Source organism: Lates calcarifer, linkage group LG24, assembly GCF_001640805.2.
Source record: "Lates calcarifer isolate ASB-BC8 linkage group LG24, TLL_Latcal_v3, whole genome shotgun sequence".
NCBI lineage: Eukaryota > Metazoa > Chordata > Actinopteri > Centropomidae > Lates > Lates calcarifer.
Window position 1 is genome coordinate 12,227,188 of NC_066856.1, and position 27,421 is coordinate 12,254,608.

The 27,421-nt window shown below is 41.6% G+C and overlaps 1 protein-coding gene across 1 annotated transcript; it reads left to right on the forward strand.

Moving 5' to 3' along the window:
• Positions 1-807: 807 nt before the first annotated feature.
• On the forward strand, positions 808-27,399 carry zbtb47b (zinc finger and BTB domain containing 47b). Its single transcript, XM_018673808.2, is given in 7 exon segments — positions 808-1,009; positions 14,900-15,988; positions 15,990-16,274; positions 17,822-17,969; positions 18,441-18,556; positions 19,537-19,681; positions 20,739-27,399. Coding segments are annotated over 7 exon segments (2,232 nt in total). The 5' UTR covers positions 808-1,006; the 3' UTR covers positions 21,185-27,399.
• The last annotated feature ends 22 nt before the right edge of the window (positions 27,400-27,421 follow it).

The following is a 27,421-nucleotide window of genomic DNA, read 5'->3' on the forward strand; positions in this document are numbered from 1 at the left end:
ACTGGAGGAACATGTGCCAGACTATAGTTTAGCCAGTGACAGATTGCCAGTAGACAGATTGTGTTACCTTCTGACAGAACCAGGCCAGCTGTTTCCCCCTGTTTCCAGTCTTTATGCTAAGCTAAGCTAACTGGCTTCTGACTGTGGCTGTATATTTAGGGCTAATGTTCAGGTTGCAGAGTGGTATTGCTACTGTCATCCAACTCTGAGCAAGAAAGTGAATGATTGCATCTCCTAGGCCCTGTCTTGTCAGGGGCACACCTCAGTCTGGCCCTGGGGCCCCAGTGAAGGTTAATCCTGCCCTGGTGAGTAGTAGTTTTATTTTACTGGAGTGTGTTTTAAGTACAACAGGAATGTCCAGCTCTCATTTTGCCCTCTTTTGTGGTCACATTCCCCAATTAACAAATTACCCAATGTGCATACACAACAATATTTGTGTCCCAGTGGAGAATGAAATGAAAAAGTTGTGACAGAGCTGATGTATTGTTTCCATCGTGTAAATGAAGTTGCACTGACTTCTGCAACATGGGAAAAGAATGAACTCCCTGACCTCCGCATCTGTCTGCCCGCCTGACGTCACACTATTGCAGGAGCGCACGGTGAGAGGAAGAGCACCTAGGTGTTTTTGTTTTTTTTTTTTGCGCCATATGGCACGTCGTGTCCCTCCCGGCCCCTCGTGCTCACGCCAAAAATAATCCCCAAGAACGGTACAAAGAAATTGCGCCTGTGTCTCGCAACTCCACCGCTAAACAGTACCGTGTCCCTTTAAAAACGTCTGACAAAAAGCCCATATGATCCCCGAGCTCCAATCACCAATTCCTTCTGCAAAAGCAGCCTCTGCATTTTTGTCTGTCTGAATGCTACAGCAGCACGGGGGGAAAAGATTGTGGATAAGGCAAAAACTGAAGAAATGTGACAATTCAACGGTCATTTTCATGGCGAAGGCAAAACTGGTACGAAAGGAGTTATTCTTGGACTCCTTTGAGCCTCGAAACGCTGGATCAAAATGGTAGGCTACAGAGGAGCGCTGCATTTTTGTTTATTTTTTTTTGTCCCTTCTTGATCTCTTGCAAATTTGAGCTACTTAGCAGGCCGATCAAACTTGCCACACTTGTGCCTCATTATGTGCTCGTGCCACCGGCTGTCACGGGCGTGTTTCGTGCTTTGTAACCTCCGCGGTGAAGTTTGTAACTTGCCGACACGGCACAAGTTGGAAAATTGAAGCTGCTGAAAGAATGCAATGGCTACAATAGCTACATTGATGCGGAGAAGGAGTTAAATTCTTTCATATCAGGGCGCTTCTGCAAAAGCCTCAGGTCGTGACTGGTGCATATGTAGACAGGATGAGGGAAACTAAACTGCCCCCCCTCCTCTATTTTTTTTTTCTTTCTTCTAAGCCACACAGCCAGTGCAGGACAAGTTTGTCAGGCTTTGACATTCATGCATAAATTACAGAATCTGCTCAGTGTAGTTTAATAGAGGAGATGTCACTCTTCTCGTCTGTGTAACTTCACTTAATTGCAGGTGACACTCTGTCTGTGGAGGTGACATGGTCCTGGAGTCAAACAGTAAACTACATCAGGTGTGATAGCCAAAGCAGAGCAGTGATATTTTATTGGATAATGTTGAATTGTATCATTATTTACAGTCCTAATATCAGCTGCTGTTGTGGATGATTTTCAATGATGTTTTAATTCCTCCCATCAACAGATACAGAAGGAAGATTGTGTACAGACAGACTGATGGAGTTATGGGAATAGAGGCAGATAGAGAGGCAGACAGTCAGCTCTGTCTCCAGGGTCATGTTAGGATGCCTCATTAGGAAAGCATGTGGAGCTTGATGCAGTGGTGGAGTAATCCCAGCGCGCGTTCACATCTGGAGGCTTGGGTTAATATCTGGGTCAGGTCAGCGGGGTTAGCCCCGGTGCTCGCTGGGTGGCTTCTGGTGGGAGCAAAGAGGGAGTGAGAGGGTTTGGTTATTGCTGTCCTTCCCCTTTTTTTTCTGTTTGCTTTTTTCTTTCTTTTTTTTGGGGGGGGGGTGATTGCATGAGAGAAAGCTGTGATAAACAAAGTGCAAACTGTGCTTGGCAAATGCAATGTGCTGGTGATCAGAGATAGTATATCTTTTGCATGTTTTAGTAAACATGCCCCAGATAATTTCCGCAATTGCTTTCACATCAAAAGCGGATTAGTCCCAGCTAATTTTGTTTTTATCAATCGCCTCAACTTATATCCCATAAATTCCCTTATTCATGGATGGATTACTGAACGGGCCCGACTGGGCACAGGCCCAGGGGCTGTGAGGGGTCAGGAGACACCTGGACTGGAGCCTCTGTATGAAGCGACTGTGTTTGGAAAGTCATCATATGAGTAAAACGAGACGTAAAATGACCCTAAAAAAACACAAAATTATTTTAAAAAATAGGCGCAAAAGGACAACTAAGAGACACACAACCAACTCCAAGACCCAAAACAAGTGAAAATAGATGTGAAGCAACCAAAAAGTGATGCAAAATTAGAAAAAATAGACAAAAAACAACCAAAAAGCAACACAAAATCATTGTAAATAGATGCAAAGTGACCAAAAAGCAACGCTAAACAAGTACAAATAGATGTAAAATGACTAAAAAGAGATGCAAAGTGTCTAGTGTTTCTTGCTGTTGGATGAGTGGGGGGCCTTTTACATGTCTGTGCCCAGGGGCCCTTTGTCTCATAATCCTCCCATGCCTTTATTTGTATGAGAAGATTGTATTTGTTTGTCTCTTAATTTGGTGGATTTATGAATTGTAAGTCTGTCTCAGCTCCACTCCAGCTTGAGATGTTTATACTGTACATTTTTGGCCGCCTGAAACAGTTTAATTTCAGCCAGCATTGTGAGGTCCTGAGTAGCTCCTTCTCTATCCTCACAGGGAGCTGTGAGTTTTACGTAACTGCCTATTCAGGGCATTCCTGCCCACCCTTGACTTTGAGGCTTCACTGTCTCTGGGTGCTAAGCGAGGAAACTGTCTTTAGTCCTTGTGACAAGTGCAGCCATTCCTGAGCCCCGGCAACAAACTCCAGCCGACATCTTCGGCCCCTGCTAGGAGGGCGCTCTCCTTGGAAATTCAGACCATACTGTAGGTGCTTCTAATTTATGCCCCTGAGATTAAGAACAGTGGACAAGGTTGCAGACAGCAAGGTCAAACTTACAGGGCTTATGTAAGGTTTCTTTTGTTCTTGTTGGTTCAAACTAGTCAAGCTTGTTCGAAGTAAGTCAGATTGTTTTTTACTCTTTAAATAAATCCACAGTTTTATTGTATTTTTCGGCAGTGCCAGGCAGCGTCAGTGCCTTTTCATCTGGAGAAAACAGTTACTCTAATTTAACCCCTATGGCACTTTTTTTAAAATGACTTTGAACTCCATTAACAAAGAGTTCAAACAGCTTTTTCTTTTCATACAGCTTGATATGAAGATTTCTATTAGCCTTTCATTGTCAGACATTTGAGGATATTAAGAGAGTTTTTTTTTTTAGGGTTCTTATAGCTTTTAGCTGAATTCAGGCCAGAGAGAGAGAGAGAGACTTGGGAGGAGCTTTAAAGCAGATGGGAATGAGTTTTCATGCTGTTTTCAGAGAATAGTCAAGCAGTAAAGTAGAGCTCCTTGATCTGATAGTTACCACAAATATTTCTTCGACGTTTAGTCATACAAACAGATTAATGTTTTGGTTTTACACTGGATTATCCATCCGTTTAGCTATCCTCCTACATGTTTAGCTCCTGTTTGTGTTAGAGTTGAAGTAATGTTGCACAGATCAATTTGAAAAATATACTCCTTATCCACCAAAGTCTCTCATCTGAATCATTAATTCAAATGTATTATTTCTGTCTTTGAAGGAATAGTTAGATATTTTGGGAAGTGCACATATTGCCAAGAACTAGATAAGAAGATTGATACCACATGAAGCTAACACCCACTTAACTTAGCTTAGCTTAGCATAAAGACTGAAATCCACCTACCATTGCCTGTGTAGCTCACCAGTAAAGCACTTTATATTTACTTTTTTTAAATGTCTACAACACCAAAATGCAGAAACGATTTGTAGGATTTATGTCTCAGACTATGTTTCGGCCCTAAGCAGTTGCCAGGCAACCAGCAGAGACTCCAGGAAGTTACTGCTCCCAGCCAAGAAGTAGTCTGGCACATAACACCCCATAAAACTACAAATTGACAAACCAGTAGGTGGGTTTTGTTACTGTTCGACAAAACCAGGCTAGTTGTTTCCCCCGGTTTACAGTGTTTGTGCTAAGCTACGCTAACCAGCTGCTGGCTGTGGTTTCATATTTACTGTAAATACATTTGAGTGATATCCATCTCCTAATCTGACTCTCCATCGGCAAGTGAACAAACATGCTCCCTAAAACGTCAAACTACTCCTTTAAGCTCATAGTCGACATTTCTCTGCCGTCCATTGATTCGTTGCGGTTATAGAAAGCCGATGCTCCTCCTCTACCTCTTTTCATCTCCGTCCTCTCTGACCTTCTCATCAAACATATCAACTGCCTCTACACACACACACACACACACACACACACACACACACAGAGAAACACAGAAAGAGTATTGCCACACCAGAGAGATTCCTCTGATAAGAAGCTCTTTAGAGTCTTGTGTTAGCCTCCTCTCTCTTTGTGTCATGCTATGAAAGGGATAATGAAGATATCACAGTGTAATAGCCCTCGGGTATGTCTGCACCTGCTCGCTGCTGCACATCAGAATGATCTTTTGTCTCTAATAGATCACTTCAGAGCTGCATCTCTCACCCTTTGTGTCGTGCATTTATGAGATTTTTTCACTCCACTGACTTTTATTTTTGTTTAACTTGACTCTGCTGTTTGCATTTTACCAACAGAAATATCTCTGTTTATACAACCCTCCACACTCTATTGTGCCACAGGTATTTGGCGTTACATCCCCGTGTTTACTGATGAATCCGTACACAGCAGGTGGGCGTGTGCGCCCGCGTCAAGCACATGCATGTGCAGCACTGGCTTTGGGAACGGCGTGTTATGACTCCAGCAGAGTGCGGCGGTGTGTGAAGCGTTGTAACGTGTGTGCGAGGAGGAGATGCCAGCACCATGGGCCCCTCTCTTGGCCAGGCTTCCTGACTCAGCGCTTCCTCTCCCAGCTCATTGGCCCAGACGCAAACTTCCCTGGCAGAGCTTCAGTGCGGACGCTCTAACCTCATCGCTGCCTCCCTCCCTCTCCCCTACACCCGCCTCCAGGCAGCTCCTTTGATTATCCAACCGCTCGTCATCTCAACTCCAGACGACCGGCGGTTGATGTCTCCTTTCAACATCACTCCCGATTGTCCAACACACACACGCACACGCACTGTCCTCAGCTTCACCAAACTGATAAAACACAGTCGTCCAGTTTGTTCAAAGGACAAGCCACTAGAAAGGAGTTTGCAAATCATGCAGCTGAGGCAATCCTGCTCACGCTGTCAAATTTTAATGTACTGTACATCGCCAAGATGCTGCTTGTGCTGTGTTCTCATCCTTATTTTTGTTTGTGCATCCCAATTTCATGCTTGGGTAAACGCGTATCAGTTGTAGATTGGCTTGTCACCTGTGGTTGCATTAACATATAGATGGAAATGTATTTAAATCTAGTGGTGAAAGCTGGTGGAGCTCCACCAGGGCAAGGCTGGGGCCAAGTCCAAACTGGTGGATTAGGACAGAGAGAAGTCTACAGTGCGGAGGGGAGATTGGATGTCTAGGATTAGAGCAGCACTAATGCTGATAATATTGTCTTTATTAATTGCAGCCAGCAGTGAATGCCGTGGTTAAGAAAGTTAAATGTTTTAATAGGCTGAGGGGAATAAAATAATTAGCTAAAGTGGTGGAAAGAAAAAAATTGAATAACCAGCAGCATATTTTAAAGTAATTTAGGATTTGCCTTGTGCTATATCTAAAATGTTTCTGCTGTACATTTTACCTGAAATCTCATTCAGTTTTCATGTGTTTAGGCAGTTTAGGTTGGTGAGTCGTATAGAGTTCATTTGACTTTTTTCCTTTGCATTTACTAATATTCATCAGGAGCGGAGCTACGACTAATGATTATTTTAATTATTGATTAGCAGATTATGTTTTCCATTAAAACTGTATATCTGTGATATACCATTGCACTTAGATAAAATTTAGGGGCCTTTATGGAAGTGGGTTTTAAACATTGGGTGAAATTCATGTGGCAGAGGTTAAGATATCCTGACTTAGCCTAGAATTCTAGGAACTAAGTCTATACTGAGTGCTGCACGATTTATGCCCAGTGCCAATGTTGTTTGGCAATGCAGAGAGTAGTAGTAACCCCATTTTTTTATAAACTGTAACCAAAATCTTTCACTTAAGTGAGAAATGCACTGAGAATTATCACCTGACTCTGCAGGTTCAGACAGATAGTTCGCAATGAGCTGTTGATCATAGTGAAGCATTTTGCAGCTAAAGAGCCAGGTATTTTTCCCAGGAGATGGTGGAGACCAAAAACAGAACCAGAAGAGAGATTGAATTTACCTTCATCAGGTGAATGCTAATGTTGTTCCATAACTGACGTATATTTAAATAGACAGCTTTTTTATCTGGCGATAAAGTTGTGGTGGGTCCAAAGTATTTTCCAGTCAATAGCATCTTTAGCCAGAGCATCCCTAACACTCAAGGCTTTCAAACACCACTCACAGTTTTGTTGTTGTTGTTCTTGCTTTAAAAAAAAGATGAAATATAGTCTATAGGTGTTTGCTACGTGCCACAAGCTAGTCAAGTGTTGTGTTTTAATTCTGATTTCTGAGAGTCTTTCACAGTGCAGCTTTTCCACCATGAATGAAGGCTGATTTTCTAATAATCTGCATGCACCACTTGTTTACTGGATTATATAATCCCATCACCTAATATCACAAGGTGTAACTATCAGCCTTAATACCATCTTTATCCGATAAACAGTACCATCCTGGTGAGTATTGGGCTCCACCATAATGTGGCTGTGTGTGTGACCGTGCCGTGTGTGACCTCGGCAGTGAGCGTGCTGCCATCAGTCGCTGTGGCTCCCTCTTTAGTCATTGAACATTGATTTTTATTTGCATTTTTTATCATAGTGCTTTAATGATCACTGCGGGGCTTGTTAAAAGCGAGACCTTGTCACTGGTGCGATTACCAATCTGGCTCGTCTGTGCAAGAGCAACATGTTTGATAACAGGATAATGTGAGTCCAGTCACATTCAGATCCTCCTTTTCATCCTTTTGCGTCAGCACTGTGTTAACGTGTGCCGAATTTCTTTTATTTCCTGTTTACTGATGTGGGCACAAATGCATGATTATGATGCAGGTATGCAAGCATAGGCGTTCAGCTCAGGGTTGCAGGAATGTGGGTGGATGTGCTCATGCATCCGCTACTGTATATGCTACTCCTACCTCAAGGTCAGTGCTGGGTCTCTGTGCTGATTGGATTTAGAGAGAAGAGCAGGGAGTGCAGACTGCAGACAGAGGAGAAATCTTCCACTAGACACACGGATGGATTATGAGAGAGTGGGCAACTGGGCACAGGCATGTAAAAGGTCCACCACCCCTCCTATGTTGGTGAAAGACACCCAGACTGAAAGAGACACGAAACAATTACAAATGATGTTGCCACGTCACGGTTGCATCATGTTGTTTCTGGTCATTTTGTGGTTGATGTGTGGTCAGTCTGCATCTTGTTTTTGTTGTTTTGCATCTCTTTGTGGTCATTTTATGTCTCTGTGGTTGTTTGGTGTCTCTTTGCAGTCATTTAATTTCCCTTTCCAACAGAAAATATTAGTAAGCAGTGCTCTGGCTCAGGGGCCTAAGGTGCCTAATAGGCCAATTTAGTAATCTACCCATGACTAGAAACAAACACTGAAAGCAACAAAACAACTTTGCAGACTGCTTTCCATCCATGCCAGTCTCACATAGTCTTCATCCTGGACTAGATAACACCCCAAGGATTCAGCCATGCCACATTTTTCACTCAGAGAAATCTGAATTCATTTCTCTAGCTCAGCATCTCTGGGACTAAACCTGTCTGTTGTTTGGCGTCAGCAGCGGGGAAGGTCTGGTGAGCACACAGAGGACACTGTGTCAGTCATTACCCTGATGACTTTTTAATGGCTGTCTGATTGGACTCCGCCAGAAATGACATGCCCTTGTCCCGTTCCGTTTGCTTGTGTTTACGCGTGAGCGTGATCCATTTCCCACCACGTAAAAGCACCCTGACGTTACTGCGAGGCCAGACTTGCTGTTGTAAGTGGGTGATCTCTTTGTGGAGAGTTTGTATCCAGGCCTGTCATGCTCCGCTCTCGTCTGCGCTGATGATGACTCAGGGATGTGTGTGTGCATGTGCGTGTAGCAGTGGGCACTGCTCTCCTACCATCTCCATACCAGTGAGTGAGATGAGGCCTGACATGGTGCCCACTCGCCTTCCTCCGGGTGTCAGTCACGCCGAGCCCTGCGTCGGGCCCCTCAGCAGGAGGCCTCGCTGTGAAGAGGGCTGCTGAGTGTGCTCTTTACTGTAGGTTGAAGTGCTCTGTGGGTGGAAGTGGCAGAGCCTCAGACCCCACCACCTCCCCCGCTGGGTGACTAGAGGGCTGGGGCCTGAGCTCATGGGATTGACTGTGCATGGCTGGGTGATCTCTTTTTGTTCCCTGATGGTCATTTCCAAGTGGAGGCACTTCCCTGTGCATATGGACAGTTTGACATTTGGCTGGTAGCAAGTTCTACTTTCTTATAAATTCATTTAATGAGCATTTTGTGGCCTGAATCAGAAGTCTGATTGAGCTGAGAGAATTGCTTTGGAACATATTGTGGTTCAGAGATTGGACGACTAAACTGTAATTCAACTCTGTTGTCTGAATTAGCGCTGGATGGATGGATCAGTCCGCCTTTTTTATTTGTTAATCAAACTATTGTTTGGTTCATGTAATTGTAAAAAATGCCCATCACAGTTTCTCAGAGCCGTTACTGACCAAAACCCCAAAATATTCAGTTTACTGTGATGTAAGATGAGGAAAGACAAGCATTTGAGATGCTGGAGCCATGCCTTAAAAATTAACAAGTTATCTAATTTCAGATTTGTGTTCTGTTGATCGACTAATCAATTTAACAGCTATTTGAATTGTAGTCTAAGTTAATGATAAAAACAACTTCTTGCAAAACTTCCTGATTCCAGTTTGGACAGTTTGTATTTCTGCTCTTCTCTGTTTTGAATAATTGAATGCATTTGGGGCAGCTCGTTGCTCACGACAAAGTATTTGTGCTCTGGGAAATTGTAATGGACAAATTATCAAACAAAATGAGCTAGACAACATGGTGCACATCATTATGACAATATTAATAGAAATATTTTCCAATATTTTCAATCATGGATTTATTTAATTATGGGGTGAATAGGGTAAGCTTACTTTATTGCCTAGCAATAATAGAGATACACATTTTTATTCATACTCTATTTGTCAAACTCATGTCTGCATGTCTCCTCATATATGCTTAGATATCAGCTTTAATGCGCTCAGACTTGGTGGATACCAAAATTCTAATCATTGAAGTAATTGGCAGGTTGTACTGAATATCAGTAGAACACACTAATGTATAGGGGTATTAATGTTGTCCGTATTCAGCTCTAGTTACACATAGGTCAGTTTGAAAAGATAAAGATGGTGATGTAAGAGGACACTGAGTTCAGTCTGAGCAGTCTGGAGGCAGACGGAGAGAAAGCTTTAACCCCCCACAGTGTTTTCCCCCTGGGACTCCCTCCTGCTAGAATACAACCTGCCCTCCCTCACACTATTGATGTGTCCATGACTCTGTGCTGTGCTCTGACATTGGCCCCCGCTAATGGCTCAGTCTGTTCACTGGTTAGGAAGCAAACAAGTCAGTCAAGGTAGATATTGTTTAGTTCCCTGCTCATAAATCTGTCATACAAAGATGTGTGTAAAATAGAATTAGAATTTAATATCATTGTTTAAATGCAAGAAAAACACTGAATATAGTGTAAAAACATTTCAGACATTGTTCAGTTTTACTCCAGCTACTGTATAAGATTTACTTGAGCTGCCCTTGCAGGAGGCCTCATTCTTACAGATAAGTGTCCACCTCATTACAGTGAACAGGGAGGGGAATGTTTAAAATGGCAGCTCAGTGGAGGTCACGGCACATCCCCAGTCTGTAGCCGAGCTGCGCAATGACAAAGATGCAGACTTTACAGAGTAGTAAATCTACACGGATCATCCAGTGCAAAGGTGTCAGAGAGAAAGGGCATTCTCACCAGTGAAAGTCAAATTAGAAAGAGGGATTTCACTCTCAGACTCTACTCAGTCTGGCTCAGGTCCAGGAGTCGGGCCACTGCCAAGTGCATACCACTGGCCCTAACATGGCCGAGCTCAGTGAGGATTCAACACTTTCAGTAGCTTTGATTGACGTATTGGCTGTGAGCTTGACCTGCACCCGTTTGCACGTCAGAGTCTGAGCATCACCGGGGATAACTAAAGAAATTGCCGTTCGACAGCAATAATTAGTGAAACTTTTTTTCTCTTATGATTGATGCAGGCTTCTCTTGGGCCAAGTGGTAATCTTCTGCATCATCCATCACAGCTTCATCAAAACTGGATTAGTGGTGAAGTAGTTTCAGAGTTTGAAACTTTGAATTTCAATTAAAGCACTGCCATTAGGCTGATGAGGGAAATGTTTTTAAATGCCTGATTATCTTCCCAAAATGCATCATCCCTCCAAATTTGGGCAAATTTGACATCTTACACACACTTGAGTGAAACATTTTTTCCTTAAATACGGCACCCCATTAGACCAGTTAAACAACTGATGGCTGGATTTGTTTTTTTTTTCCATGAGTTGTTGCCTTTCAGGGTGTGAATGTTTGACATTTAATTACAGAGCCTCCATCAGGCCAGTTAGTATAATTTTTGAATGGAAAACACAGTAAAACAAGGCTCTGTGAGGCTTTACTGAGCTCCCAGTTGTTAGCAGGTATAATGTTTACCATATTCAGCACAATTACAGCTAGCATGCTTGGTAATTAGTATCAAGTACAGCTTAGTCTGAGGGGAATGTCATTCGTTTTGCAGGTATTTGGTCGTAAACTTAAGTACTGGACAAAGTAGAATTTCATCCTGATGATGCCATTATAGGGAAAGTGAGGGGGTTGCTGGTGTCATTAGGATAAATTGTCTAGAAACCATGGATTTTTGTACAGAATTGTGAGCTAGTCCTTCAGAAGGTAATAAGATATTAGACTGGATAAATGAGTACTTTTATACAATGATATGAGTCATTAAGCAGTTTTCACCTTTTAATGTTAATAGATCTAAATGTGTTATATCTAAGTTTTTTGCTATCACTACATAGCCAGTGTTAGCATTAACATCTGTTTACTTACCAGTCTAGAGGAAACATTGTGAGTTCAGCTTCAAACTTCATCCCTTTACTCTCTCTTAACCTTTAATGAAGTTAACCAGCCAGCCCTGTCCTGTCATGTAATACCACTTTGTGACAGTGTGTCGCTGTAGTGTCCAGTCTGCCCTCAGTCCAGCAAGAGAGGATGAAGAAGTAGCTCTGCCAGAAGGTATATTCTGACCTCTTGTAAATGCAACAATGACTGAAGCTCTTGGTGAGTAAATAGCCGCTAATGCTAAAGTTGGTCATGTAGTAGCAAAAACTTACTTATAGCACCTTTAACCTTCAACTAAAGTGCTGCACTAAGACAGAGCAGTTGCACTGCAGTGCAAAGATGATTTTGTGGTCAGGACTTTTCACATGTACTGAAATACCACAGTATAAAATGCCGCAGGTATAAAGACTCTGCATTTCTAAATCATGTAAAGGGCATAAAAAACTTTCACAGTAAAATAAATAACATTTTATTGGACTAAAATAACCTTGAGAGTTGTCTTCTGAAACAGGCCCTCTGAGGCCTCTACAATGCAAGAGGATCCCTCCCATTGTTGTGTTTGGCAGATGATGAAATGATCTGCGTGGAAAGGGTGCACAGAGCTTTGATTGAAGCCTGTTTAAATGACACCTCTTGTTGGGTGCGTCAGTAATCCCCCCGCTGCGTGTTTGTCACGGGTCAGGCCAGATATGAATAATGTATTGGGAGACATCTGACTGAGAGGCTGTTTAAAGGTGGCGCTCCCTCTAATGACAGCAAACAAGCATTCTCCCTGACATTTCCAAGTAAAGTGGGAGGAGGACAGAAACCGGGGGGGGTGAGGGAGGAGAGAGATAGATAATGACAGACGGAGATGGAGGGAGTTGGATGTGGTCTTTCAATCCAAAGTACTCACTCAATTTGTTTGGCTGCTGTGTGAGATGAAATGGGGACAAGATGGCTTCATCTTTATTGCATATTGTGACAGATACAGCAGCTGCATGGTAACTACAACTGTTTTTTATTGGATTAAATAGTTTTAAAACATCTGTCTAGATGAAAATAATACAGTCATCCACTGATGGAAACCCCTCCATCATTCAGCACTATACAGGTAAACTTTAAGAGCATCTGCATCTGAATATCTTTGCTTTATCATCTCAGAATTATGCGATTACATTTATGCCTTAAAACAGTCTCTACCTTATACCTACTACTTAAGGTAACTTGTCATGGAAATACACCTCACATTAAAACCTTTTAACCTTTAGAATAGTTGATGATATTTTCTTAATTTTGACCCTAAACTGTTTATATTTTGGACGTGCTTCTGTAGAATTTAATCTTTGACTCGGTTGTCCTATTTGAATCCCAGAAGAAGAGGCCGATCGTTATCACTAAAAGAGCATAACTTCCAGTCTGCAACTTATACTTGATCTGATTAAGGCTGCAGCATTTTGCCCTTGGGCAATGTCTGTAGCCTTGCACAGAGACAGATAACCCGATCTCCACTCATCTCCAGCTCAGAGTCCAATTTAGCAGCTCAAAACTATGAATAAATCTAACACTCCATAATTGAATTCTTCAAACAGGCCAGATTTTCAAGGTTAGGTCCAAATGCAAATCCATTTTCCAGCCCGAACAATGAAAAGTCATTTTCATTGATCTTAAAGAGAAAATATGTTCAGCAGCAGGGAAAGGCAAAGATTTTTTTAAAGGACAATTACCAGTGTTTTTAGTGTGATTCACACTCATTTAGACTTTACAGTGTGCTATACAAATGCCACAATGGTTACTGTCCCAAACTTAATATTTAATTTTATCACTTTCTCCTTTCTCTTTTTTCATTGTTGTATGTCTGATAAATACAGAAAAATAAGAGTTGTAGAGATGTAATTATGGTTCACAGCTACATCATCTCCAGCAACATATTAGCCAAAACCAGGCTCATATCAATACTCGCCCGACTCTGCCTTCGAGAGACGCATAGAATGAGAAATTCCATTAATTGTTTGGAGGGTTAGTTAGTATTTATTCGGCATGGTTTCCCTAATTATTTCTCTGGACGTGTTTTGTCTTGTGCATAATTCGCCGTTCCTCAGGGACAGTGTAGTGAGTGGGTGTGCTGAGAGAGCCGGCTAATGGGAGGGAGATGGCAATGAATGCCAATGCTCAGACCAGTCAGACCTTGCTGAGACCAGACACTGTGTTTGTGTTTGTTGTGTGTGTGTGTGTGTCTGTGTATGTGTGTATGTGTACACATTTGTGTTTTTTGTGCATGGTTGCACATCACATATGCCTCTCTGTGTGTATGTGTACGTGTGTGTGTGTGTGTGTGTGTGTATTTGCTCTGTTTGCTGCTCTGTCCCCACTCACATCCCGTCTGGATCGAAACCCTGCCCTTCCTGTGCTAAAATAAACCCACCTTGGGAAGTTGAGGACCTTGCACAGAGCGCTGAGTGTTACACCTTTTGATTTTTCACTGGCTTGTATCGTGCAGCATGAATGCAGACTGTGACTTTGTGCAGTGCACTTAACAGACTGAAAATCACAATGAGTACAACATAACGACTGCTGTAGGATCCAACATACACGTAGCACTGACCATTCCCGAACACTACAGCATTTATAGCCTAAGATAATTTGCAGTGAACCTCCTTAGATGGGCTTTTATGCAAATACACACAGTTAGATAAGAAAACGCACACAAAAACATGAATAATAACACAATACACATACCATAAAAACCCAATGACCTGTGGTTACAGTCCCACTCCCTCTTCAAAAATTGTTTCACCTTGAGTTTTAAATGATCCGAATTCATTACCCACTTTGAGTTCTGTGGGGAAGATTTTACACATATTGATTCCCTGAAGAGAGAAAGTGTCTGTCCAGAGGCGGTGTTATGAAATGATACTTCTCCAGTTCTGCATTGATGCACCCCGTGTTACCAAGACCCTGAGGGGTTTTATAATGTCCCCCAGCACCTTAAGAGTCTGATCCTATAGGTGTTTTTAGATACATTTAATGTGGAATTTGGTGAATTAATGAAACCATAGAAGATTTAGTTGAGGAAACCGATCAATAAATCTAATGAGTCACTCTCCTGGAGCTTTTGATCCTATTACATGATGTTCAGCAGGTAGCAGGTTTCTTCTCAGCTCTTCAAAGGCTTCTCAGCCATGTTGGTTTAAATCTACAATTCATGACAGGCTCCTTCTGCCGAGGAAGATAATTTTACTTGACTGAAAGCTCCAGAACAGCTATTAAAGGGACCTTGTAGTAAGATTGTTTTCTCAAGTGCTGAATCTCCGAGTTACCATATTTAGTTTCTTGACAATATGGCAGTGATTAGATCTGATATCTGATGACCTTCTAATTGAAAATTTTAATTACTATAAGATTTATTGTTATATGATAATGAGGCCCTTTGTATTTTAACCTTTGCCTCTCCTCCCTCCATCACTTTCTCCTTCAGCTCATAGTGGAGAAGACCACAGACTTCCCCTCTGCTGAGTTCTCTCTGGTGGAGGATGTGGCTCTGCACTTCACCTGTTTGATGGACAGGCTGAATGAGCAGCGCCTCTTCCAGCCTGACCTGTGTGACGTCGACATCGTTCTGGTGCGTCAGCACAGCACCTTCCCAGCCCACAAGGGCGTGCTGGCGGCCTACAGCCCTTTCTTCCACTCCCTTTTCGCCCAAAGCAAACAGCTGCGGCGGGTGGACCTGTCGCTGGACGCCCTGACCTCACAGGGCCTGCAGCAAATCCTCAACTTCATTTACACCTCCAAACTGTTGGTGAGCAGCCGCACTGTCCGTGACGTGTTAAACGCGGCCACCCTGCTTCAGATGAGCGACATCGCAGCCTCCTGTCGCGACCTCATCAGCAGCCACTCGCTGAGAACCACCTGCGCAGATATGGCCAATCAGGAAGGGCTCGGCAGCGGTGACCCAGCCGCTGTTGCGATTCCCACCAGCCAGCTGTACCGGGAGATCAAGCAGGAGTCGGAGCTAGGCAGGGTGTACACGAGGGAGGGCAGCAGCCCGTTTTCTGTTCGAGTGGAGGAGGCAGGAAAGACGCCCTCCCAGCAGAAGCAGTACTACCAGAAGGAGGAGGGGACAGGGGGCGGGGGCAGCACAGGTGCTTTGTGCAAAGTAGAGGGTAATGGAGAGGAGTCAAAGAACACAGATGGCCACTCCTCCTTCAACAGAGATCAGATCATCGTTGAAGTCAACCTCAATAACCAGACCCTTAATGTGTCAAAAGGATCAGAGGGCAAATCAGCAACCGCCACAGAGACAGCCACCATGTTTAGTCGTCGCCGTGACAACGACAGAGATTCAGAGGATGATGAGGAGAATGAGGCAGAGAATGATGATGCAGTTGAAGAGGATGAGGATGACCTGAAGAGGGGAGACATACTGGGGCAGAGCAGCGAGGAGGAGGATGAAGAGGAGGATGAAGAAGAGGAAGAAAACACCCTAAACATTCCAGGTTTAGAGCAGACGGCCATGATGGATCGACCTCGGCGGGGCACCAGAAGCTTAGCCATGGCGGGAACCACAGGCCTCCATGCGGCAGACGCTGGTGGAGGCCACGCTAGCCAACCAGCGACCAGGCGGGAAGAGGACTCTGGACGCAGAGGGCCTGGGCCAGAAAGTGAGGCTGGAGGAGAAGCAGCATTTCCCGTGTAAGAAATGCCCTCGCGTCTTCAACAACCGCTGGTATCTGGAAAAACACATGAACGTCACTCACAACCGCATGCAGATCTGTAATAACTGCGGGAAACGCTTCCTGCTGGAGAGCGAGCTGCTGCTGCACCAACAGACTGACTGTGAGAAGAGCATCCAGGTATGATTCAACCATGATGATGAAAGACACACAACCGCTCACACTTTTTAGAATCACAGTTTTCTCTCCTCAATATTTGTAGCTTCATTACAGAATTTAAAACAGCAGTGTAATGAATGAATGGGGTGAATTAAATCAGCGCAGTTTTTGGGGTCAAGTTTAACTTTGGTAGTGATGTGCACATTTGTGTCATTGACCAATAGAGTGGTGCAGGAATGAGTCCTAAAACCTGGAAGTAAGTTAGCATTTTAATACTTCTGGTTCCCTCGTCCCAAAGTCAGTAGATTTTTTGAATGGATTTTTAGATAGTGTTGCACCATTCAGTTCTCTATTTAACACTTTTAGTATTAACTGTTTTAGTATTAACTGCTCGACAACAGGGACATGGTTTGCAGACAGTTATAAGACAGAGGTTTATGGTACAAATTCATCTTTTTGAAAAAACTGTGAGAACATATTTCTAAATGACAGTTAGCCGGGTAATTAGCCAATTAGCAAGCTTGTTAGCTCTGAGTGCTTTTTCCTCCTCGTCAATGAAACTCATTATTGGTTAAAATGATGAACAGTCCCGAGAGCAAAATGAGGCATGGTGTAAACAGCCAAGTGCAGAGAAAATGGAAAGAAGTTTTGGGAGCGGTTGTGATTTCCTAGATAACCCCAGTTCGCCAGATATTAGCAACAACTATCCCTGTGAGTGGTCACCATGTCACCAAGATTTTAGCACCAAATATTTCTTGCAGATTATATTTTCTGTGCCACTTTCAGGTGTGACCGTTTTTTTACAGTTATAATTTGACTTAGTTACTATTTTTCTGCCCTATTTTCTGCTATATACACACTGTTCTACCCCTCTGATTGGTGGAGGCAGCTGGGGACGTATGCAGCTGGAGGCAAAGCTCTGCAGACTCTCCTGTGGGCTAGAAAAATTAACACACCCCTCCTCTGCATGTTTGAGGGGGAAAATGAATTTATGTTTTGATTTAGGGGCCCAATGTGTAGTTCTAACACTTCCCTACAAAAGATGCTTAAATTAAATCAGTCACGGTGATCAGTTTTATCCTGTAAATGTCGGAAGTAGACCTCATATGGTTTCAATTTGCTTGTTAATTTTATTTCTTAGTAACAACCCCCTGTCTTCTTTTTGTCACCCCTACTTCTCACACAAACTTAGCTCTATTTTCAGCTTTTACAGTATTATTTACTAATTAGTTTACACACAGTTGCATTCATGTAAATATATTAAAACACATCAGTTACTCAGTCAACTGGCAGTTAGTAATACATTCTGATATGTCTCAGTACCTCCACTATTACCCCTCCACAGCGAGCAGCTGGACTCCTGCTGTGGTTTTGAAGATCATTTGCTGCTTTAATCTACTGACTCTAATTGCTTTTTTGGTACAGTGCACACTCAAGTATCTGTGTAAGCACACACACCTGGATTTTATTTGTAAAGACTGTTCCAGATAATGACTCTCTTCATATCTCATACCCAAATAGCTCTAGTATTAACTCTACTTTACCCTCTCATCTGTTTTTCTTTAAAGTGTGTAACATGTGGCAAGGCCTTTAAGAAGCTGTGGTCATTACATGAGCACAACAAGATTGTCCATGGCTACGCTGAGAAGAAGTTCTCATGTGAGATCTGCGAGAAGAAGTTTTACACCATGGCTCATGTCAGGAAGCACATGGTCGGTGAGTGGCAGTCATTCCCATGCGTTACTTTAGGTTTCCTTTTCTACATCCCAACTGATTGTTGTGCAGGATTTGTTTTGGGTGTTGTTTTCCTCTTCCACTTTTTGGGGAGATAAGCATCTCATTTCCCAGGCGCGCTTACCTCAGTCCTTGTGTCCATCCATGTTTCTACAGCTAAAGAGGGGTTTGTATAAAGTGCTGTCTGTCACTGAGCACTATTTGTTATTCCTTCTAAAGAAGTGAGTTAATTGTGGAAACTTCAGAGGAAATAGCTTTTTTACTAGAGGAGACACATCCATAGTCCTAAGCATCATGATTAGCCATTGACAAAGTGCTATTTTAGGGAAGCAGTTTGCTTATTTGTCCTCCTGCTGCCATTTGATGCTAAATACCATTCACTGATCTTGTACTGTGTGTGTGTGTGTGTGTGTGTGTGTGTGTGTGTGTGTGTGTGTGTGTGTGTGTGTGTAGCCCATACGAAGGACATGCCATTCACCTGTGAGACGTGCGGGAAGTCGTTCAAGCGCAGCATGTCCCTGAAGGTTCACTCTCTGCAGCACTCAGGAGAGAAACCCTTCAAGTGTGAGGTTTGAGCTCCTTTTATACACTGCTGCTCTCCACTTCACTCACATGAAGAGTTTCGCTCCAAACGGATATATACGACCGTTTCAAAAACCTGTAATTTGTCGAATTATTGGTATCTGGGATGTTATTTGCATTACATGAGTCTCTGTGGCCTTTGCTTTAATGTTAAGGTTAAGGGTTTGGGAACAGGAAGGGATCCAGATGTGCTGATCCAAACAGATGAAAGAAAAAATATTCTCATTAACAAAGCTCTCTTTATATACAGGGAACCTCATTAGGCAGTTTAACTGTGAATATTGATTGGTCTATTAGTGTTTGTTTCTGGCAATGCTCTCGGTCCACACCACGCTTAAAATGAATAGCCCCCTACCTTGAGGATGTGGCTGTAGCTTTTGCTGCGACATGGGAATATTTGTAAGAATGACCTAAGTGTTCAAAAGAATAGTTTGACATTGTGTTATTGTGTGGTTAGCCTAGCTTAGCATAAAGGCTTGTAACAGAAGGAGACAGCTACCCTGCAGTAAAAAAAAGGTGCTAACCGGCTCCTGGCTGTAGTTATAGAGTGGTATCAAACCTCTCCTCTAACTTTCAGCAAAAAAAATGAATAAGTGCCTTTTCCAAAATGTCTAACTATTCATTTGAAGCAATGACTTTCAGGTTTGAAACTTCATAATAAACTCAACATGTGCAATACCCATAGTGCAGTTTAAATTTCACAGCAAGGCCAAAAAATAAGCAGTCATGACCTGGTAATACATTTCATTTTATTACTTAAATCTGTCACAATGTGAATTGCAGAAACACAGTCTCTCATAGCTAAGATTCAAATTAAATTTGTCCCAAGAGAGACTCAGATTTCTGAGAGTCATCTGTTTTTTTACATTTGTGCATCAATTTAATTTAGCACTGAAACTGTAATACCATCCATCAAGCACTCTTTTGACTACCAGTTCTAAAAACTCTTCTCTGTGTGCCATTTCAGAACTGTAGTGAGCGCTTCCAGTATAAATACCAGCTGCGCTCCCACATGAGCATCCACATTGGACACAAGCAGTTCATGTGCCAGTGGTGCGGAAAGGACTTCAACATGAAACAGTACTTCGATGAACACATGAAGACACACACTGGTGAGTCACTTCTTGCAGCACTTGTGTTGATATTTCAAAATGTGTTGATGTTCAATCACAGCAGAGTATATCTTAAAGGTGCTACACATGAACAGCATTAAAAGCCATTTACTTGCAAGTCTAGAGAAATATCAAGAGTTCAGCATCAAACTTAATTTCTTTACTTGCCAAGAGCCGTCTGCAGCAGTGGAAAGCAACACTCATGTTAACTCTTGTTTTGCTTTTCTATTTCTGTCACTGTCGACTCAAGTTAGCATGCTAACCAGCTATCCCCATCCATTCCCATCTTGTAATAACATTTTGCAAAAGTGAGTCACTGTTGTGTTCAGTCAACCCTCAGTCCAACATGAGAGGATGAAGAAGTAGTGCTATCTTGTAAATGCAATGATGATTGAAGCTCCTGGTAAGTAAACAGCTGTCAGTGTTAATGCTGATTATAAAGGGATAGCAAAAACATACATAGAGGCGTTAACTGACTTTCTTTTTTTTACTGCAGTGCAAACAAGCTGTATACAAAACACTGACACATTATCACCTTAAAAATGGTGAGCTTGTTAGCAACAGTTGCTCGTTTACACGTCCAGCAGATATAGCAATATTAGTAATTATTTGAAGTGATGTTTTTGGCTATCTAGCGAATGTAAGTCCAATATTCACCTTCCTTTTACCTCTATTTTTTTGTTCTCTACCAACTCCCGAGGGAAACTTCTGGCTCTTTAGCTGCTAAAAGCTCCACTTTTCACCAGCTAGTTGCTAACTTTATCTGCCTATTTGGTGCTGGGCTGGCAGGTGGGTTTTTGGCTTCTTTTTTTTGTTGTTGGTTGGTTTTGCTGGAAAAAGAGAGTAGTGAAAGTAGAATCAAAACAGTGAAACTTCACACCATAAAACCAAACAATGAGCTGAAAGAAACACTCCACAGAGTGGAGAGAATGTAGACCAATCCCTTTTATATTACACCTACTCATTTGATCCATTGTTGATTTAAATGTTATGATGAGTGTTGAAAATCCATCAGGAAAGTGTGTTTAACAGCTCTTAGTGTCCCTTTTTTATGCAGGAGAGAAGCCGTACATCTGTGAGATCTGTGGGAAAAGCTTCACGAGCCGACCCAACATGAAGCGCCACCGCCGCACCCACACTGGAGAAAAGCCGTACCCCTGCGAGGTGTGTGGCCAGCGCTTTCGCTTCTCCAACATGCTCAAGGCCCACAGGGAGAAATGCTTCCGTGTCAGCAACCCCATGGTCTCAGACGGCAACGACCCCCTCGGCCTCGACCAGCCGCTGGCCTCGCCTGCTGTGGACTCTTCCGGTCAGGTCCAGCTGGGGACTGCGCTTCCCGCCACGTCTGTGACCACACCCGCTGCTGCCTCTAGCCCCCACCCTCTCCACGGCACCCAGCTGTCTCTCCCCCTGCTGCACCCCATGGGTGGGCTGCCTCCAACCCCTCATTTACCCCCACCGCCTCCCCTGTTCTCTGCCGGTAGGATGAACTCCAACAACTAACAAATCTCTGTAGCATTGAAAGCACTTTGTTACTTTTGTTTTTCTTTGAGCTTTTAAGAGGACTCATGCAGCGGGAGAGTGATGCACCTCAGTGACATTTATAGAGTGGAAAAACTGATTGAAGGCTTCGTGGAGGCCTCATAAAAACACACATACAACTACCACAATAAGAAAGAGTTATTTTTTACTCTGTTGAATACAATAGATAACCTCAGTGTCCAGTAGGACATGTCGTCATCACTCTTCTCCTCGTGAATTTCTCAACTCTGTCCTGGTTTCATTTGGGATTTTCCGACACCACACACATCTCTCCAGAGCCTTGCACAATGCATTGATTGTAGCATCTTTTACAAAGTGGGAGGAAGAGTTTCCTATATCTTCACTCATACGGGGTTCAACGGTGATGAGGATTTTATTTTTTTTTTTCCATTCTCTGCCAAGATGTAGCGAGAAGTTCTGGTTCTGACCCAGCAATAACCAAATGCTGATTTGTCTTTGAGCATATACATGTATATGGCATTGCCAATAACCAAATCCTGTTAGCTCACCTGCTATAGTTAGGTAATGTTATACAGCATTTATAATCAATCCTGCACCTTACATTTAACTCTAAGTGATATTTAAAATGTACTCCTAATTGTCTTCATTTTTATAATTGTGATAGTGTGTAATTCGTGGCACGTTAACGTCAATTTGTAAGGACATAAGAGAAGTCGTGACAGAGCGTGGAGAATCGACCATGCAATGCAGTGTGTGGTGTTTGTGACAGTGTGTGTGTGTGTGTGTGATTGAGAGAGATGTGAAGCAGAGATGGGAGATGATAATACTCAGATCTACATTCAGCTAATTAACGCTTGAGCTTCCCCAAATCAGGAGATGGAGTAATTTGTTGACTTTCATCTTTTGCTTACATTAAGCAAGCTCGCTCCTCTCCTGTAGATCTGGCTTTGAGGCGATATGGCACTTTTCTGTGACTTGTTAGTAAAACCTAATGTACTCAGACCTACAGTATATTTGTAGGTTTAATCCTAATGTCAATGTTAACTTACAGCTCATTTCCCGACTAAACCCAATCTGTGTAATTAGTTTGCAAAATACCGACTGTGTAGGGATAATAATATTCACAAAAAACCTGCTTATGTAGCTCATTAAGTGTGTACATTTCATCATGATGTATATTGTGAAATGATTAACATTATATTCCAATGCCTAAATCTCTTAAAGAGCACTGACAGTTATTACTTTTGGCACAACAGAGCTCATCACTAAAAGGGCTCCTAACTGTTACATCACTATTACTAGTCAACTGTGACCTGTAGAGGCTAAACAAAGTTATGGACATGCAATATAATGTGGTGTAACACCCCTCAAAAAGTTGTGGCTCTGTGTGCACTTTTGACAGTTGTCATAAATCTACTGGAGTAGAACTAAAGGAATTGTAATCAAATTCTTGTCAGTAAAATTGTCTTTAAGGAACATTTTAGGATATAGGCTTATTTGCTTTCTTGGAGAGAGATTAGAGGGTCATACTATACATTCTCATACCTGTCCATCAAATACAGAACTATATATTAGCCTAGAATCTGTGGTTGTGCCATGACAGTGAGCTAGTTTGTGAGCTTTAAAGGTGCTGGTATGTGGCTTTATGCTAAACTAAGTTAACTGCGGCTACTTAGCTTAGCATAAAGACTGGAAACGAGGGGGAACAGCTAGCCTGGCCTGGCTCAAAGGTTTAAAAAATCTGCCTCTGTAGCTGGTTATACTTGCTTGTTTAATTTATGTAAAAAACAAAGTTTAAAAATGATAATTTTACTGTGCTGTGACTTCTTGAGGTAACCATAAATTGTTGCTTTTACACTGTTTTTTGTACAGATGAAACAAACAAGATATAACATGATACAAAGTAAAGCTGTTACCCTGATTTTGTTACCTTCATGCTGAGCCTAGCTAGCTGTTTGCTCCTGTTTCCAGTCTTTATGCTAAGCTAGGCTAAACTGTTGCTTGCTGTATCTTAATATTAAATCAACAGGCATACGAGTGGGGTATCAATCTTCTCATCTAATCTTCAACAAGAAGGCAAATAGACATAATTCCCAAAATGAAATTTCAATCAGTTTCTTATCCAAAAAGAGTCTCTGTGCACTATTGATGCACTCCCGCTCACTTTACCTATAGCTAGTCTACTTGTAGTGTAGCATTAACCTGTAAATATTGTTAAGATGTGTTTCTTCCTTGTGATTAATTCCTCATGTTTACATTTGGAGAGTCAGTTGAATGTGCCCCCACGTGTCTTGGCTGGTGCTAGCGGAAGTTGGAATTTATGGATTAAGCTTTTGTAAATGTAATAAGCTGTTAATTGTTTTATTTAAAAAGACACATTTAAGCACCTTAGTGTAGTCTTATGTCTTAGCTCACCCCAGTTAAATGTATTTGTTAAACTGCCATGGTTAAATGGTTAGGGCCACATCAGATGTTATTTGATAATGGTACGTTTGAATTATTTTCTTCATGTGTCAAACACACGTTCTGTATTTTGATTTGCTGCTTTTGTACAGGGTCCAGTTTGAGACTGCCCTTTAAATGAAAAGTCTAGAGCTGTTGAATTGTTGGCTGTGATGAATCCAATTTCGCCTTACTGGACAGTGAGCTCCAGAAATGAGCTACAGTTTAGATATTTGGAGCGGTTTTAGGAGGTAACTGTCAACATTTTATACCCATCTAAGGTCTGATCTTGTCATTGGTAGATGGGGAGGGTTGTTAACACAGACAGGGATAAAGGCAACCTGTCAATGTCACACAAACATAAGGACTGTTGCTCTCTTGTGGCAACTCAGTAAATTGCACTCAAAAGCCTCCCTCAGAGTACATTATCATTCATAGTTATCATTGGAGAAGCCCATTGTACTTTGAGATCATAAGAAACAGCTAAAAATCCACTTAGCGACTATTTTCCCACTTCACTGTTTTGAGAAGCACTAGCCCAAGAGACAATACTGAAATACTGTGGTTATAGCTTGTGTGTTTGCCTTATATTTGGAGGGATTTGAATGTTTTTTGTTTTATGGATGGTGATAGTAGCTGACAGTAAAGGAGGAGGGATAGTAGTTAATACTACTGATTTATGCACTTTGATTGCCACACTAGCCCATAACGGGGACATGTATGCAGATAAAAGATGAAAAATAGAAAGCAGAGATGTGTAATTGTGGAAAAATCTAAATCCAAAGGCAAACATTTTACATTTAAATGTACCAGGTGGCTTTTGATGCTCGTAAATTATTATGAAAATCTGGAAATCACAGTGATTTTCTCTGTATTATTTGTTTAAAATTGGTCAGAAGTTGTGGTGGGTAACTTGCAGAAGTGGCAGACCTGGACCTGACCTGTGCTTTTGTTTCCTAGAATAACTTAGTGGATCATTTGCTGTGGTGTGGCATCCTGCTCACTGAGGACAACTCAGCTGTGAGCAGTCAGTTATGTGTCACCCTGCGGCTAAACTGGTGTTTCTATGTTTCAGTCTGCCTGTTTTGCACTGTGCTGTTCTTTAACAAGTATTTGTGACTCCTCCCTGAGGGTGCATTCAGTACAGCTATGGCTGTTTGTGGTTGGTTTGTTCCCTGATCACTACCATAATCAAGAGAAATTTTAGGTCTTACCAGTTTACTCCTATTGAAGGAACTTAATTTATGACTGTTATATTTCATGCTATGAAAATATGTAAAGGAATTTGCCAAATTGATTAATTAGAAAGATATTCATTATTATGAGCACTTTATACTCCAGTTCAGTTAGTAGGGCTTGAAGGCTAATACAGTAGCAGTCATTTGAAAAAAAAAAAAAATCTGCTGATGGTAGGTGTGTGTGTCTTTTTAAAAAATATTTCCATGGCAGAAGATTATAGGAAATTACAAAAATGCAGTTTCTGCCAGAATTTTGTTCTTGGCAGGTGTTCAGTCCTCTGAAACAGCATTTGAACCAAAGGGACGACAAAACTGTTTGTTCAGGCCCCACAAAAATAAAAGTCCTACAGTGTGTACCTGCTTGGAATCAGATTGAAATAATGTTATACTAGAATCTATTGAAGTCATGGGTTTCCACACAAGTGCAGTATTAATCAGTTGCTGGAATGATAAATCAAACAAATGGCATCATATTGTTTTTTGTTTGTTTTTCAAGATTTATCTAATTGGTTAAAGGGTAAAAGGATGGTAAATTATTTGTTTTATCCCACTATATTACATACATTATATAGTGCAGTATACAATATCCAGAGGCAGTTTAGAGACTGACCTGGCTATGAAAGTCCAAATCCACCCAGAATTTGCATGTTAATCCTTTGTCTTGGATTATTTAGCAAACATGTCTTCCCTAAATCCAGCTGCAAACCTGTCTGTACATAGAGACATTACTTCATAGAGACACATTTGTGGACCCAACAAATCATTTTTGTTTAAGTGTCTATTTTAACTCAGTGTTTTACAGTAAATGGCAGTAAAGCTGAGATTCTTGTAAGTGAGAAGGGACATTTTGCACAGTGTTTAGGAGTCCTGTATTCTAGGCAGGTAGGCTTTATGTCTTTTAATTAGCCAAATTCTCCTTTACTAAGGCTAGCAGCCAAAGGCTTGTATTAGATTAGGCCAAGGTGGACCTGCTCTTGTCCTTAAATGAGGGTTTGTCTGTGATTAAGTGGGTGCCTAGACACCACCATAGTGACTGTGCATTCTGCATTGCACCCAAGGCAAATGTTTGTCACACAATGAAGCATTGAGAATGGCAGTTGTTGCAAAGCAGAGAGTGCTCATGGGATTGCCAAGTTGAGTCTCCTCTGGGACTTGTAATTTTGGGTTTAGCTGCCAGAGCAGAAATGTGTGAATCCAAAAGGATTTGATTCTGTGGCCTTCAGCTTCCAAGAAAATGGGAATATCAATGACCATCTGAATTCCATAACAATCACTAAAGTTTCAGGAAGAAAGAAAGAAAGCAATGTATGTTTGTAAGAATTTGAAGATGTGTTACTCTTTTGAAGAAGAAACAGGTTTCCTTTAGGAAAAAAAAAAAAGAGGAAGAGTTTTGTTTTTTTAATTTTTACGTACTTTGGGCAAACTTATGGAGCCACAAACCTGACAAAAGGTTATCAGATGAGTCAAAAAAAAAAGTTAAAAAATCACTGACTACATTAATACATTATATTGTCAGTTAAATTAGTAGCTGTAAAGTTTAGTCAATTAGTCGACAGACAAAAAGTATTCTGCACGTGATCAAAGTTCACTTTTGTTTTTGATGAAAATGTTACCGTCTAATTAGCATTAGCTGGCTAACTTAAAATGATAAAATGCTTTAGCTGCTGCCAGAAGAGATTATACAGCAGTGTTTTCAGTTAAGCTAACCTGCCACATAGTCCTCTCATTCACTCCACTAATGTTAAAACACAAACCCTGAACCCATCACAGCTTTGGACACATGAAGGTGCTCATCTCATCATATGCATTAGAAAAATTGGAAATGTGGTGAGGAAAGTGGGACATGTTGCTAAAAATAAAAAGGAAACTACGGACCTGGGGAAAAAAGTAAAAGTATGGAGCTTTATATTTCTTTTTACACTGCATTTAAATAATTTAACTGACTGTATTATTTATTTATGTGGTCAGTTATATTTTTGACTCATCTGAAAATGTTTTACCATATTTTGTCAGTCACTGGGCTTACAAAAGAACATGAAATTGGAAAACAAAGTGTTGTTGGTTGTTTAGCATGTGAAAGTTCAGACAGTTGTTCTAATACTTTTGTTTCAATGGTGTCTTTTCCCCTTTTTGGGCAAAGGTATATATAACGATAACCATAGGCACCAGTGCCGTAGCCAATTTAAAAATGTATTATCCACATACCCCCTACATTTCCCATACTTAATCATTTTGCAACTGTGTTAAAGAAATCATAATGTGTACTGTTATTTGCTGATTCTCTACTTTATAATGTAAACACTATGTCTTAGTTAACTCTGGTGTACAAAGACCATGTGTAGGCAGTAGTTGTCAAGTTCAGCTATATTAAAATACTAAAAACAGTACAAGGACAATAGTGTCTAGAGGTGCTAATAACATTAGACTGTATTTTCTGTCTTTTATTGTATTATTGACTAGTGTCTACCGTCTGTAACACAGCAGAGCGTAATGAAATCATTTCAATATTAAACAGTATAGATATATTATTGCAAATGGAGGTGTGTGCTGTGTTTTT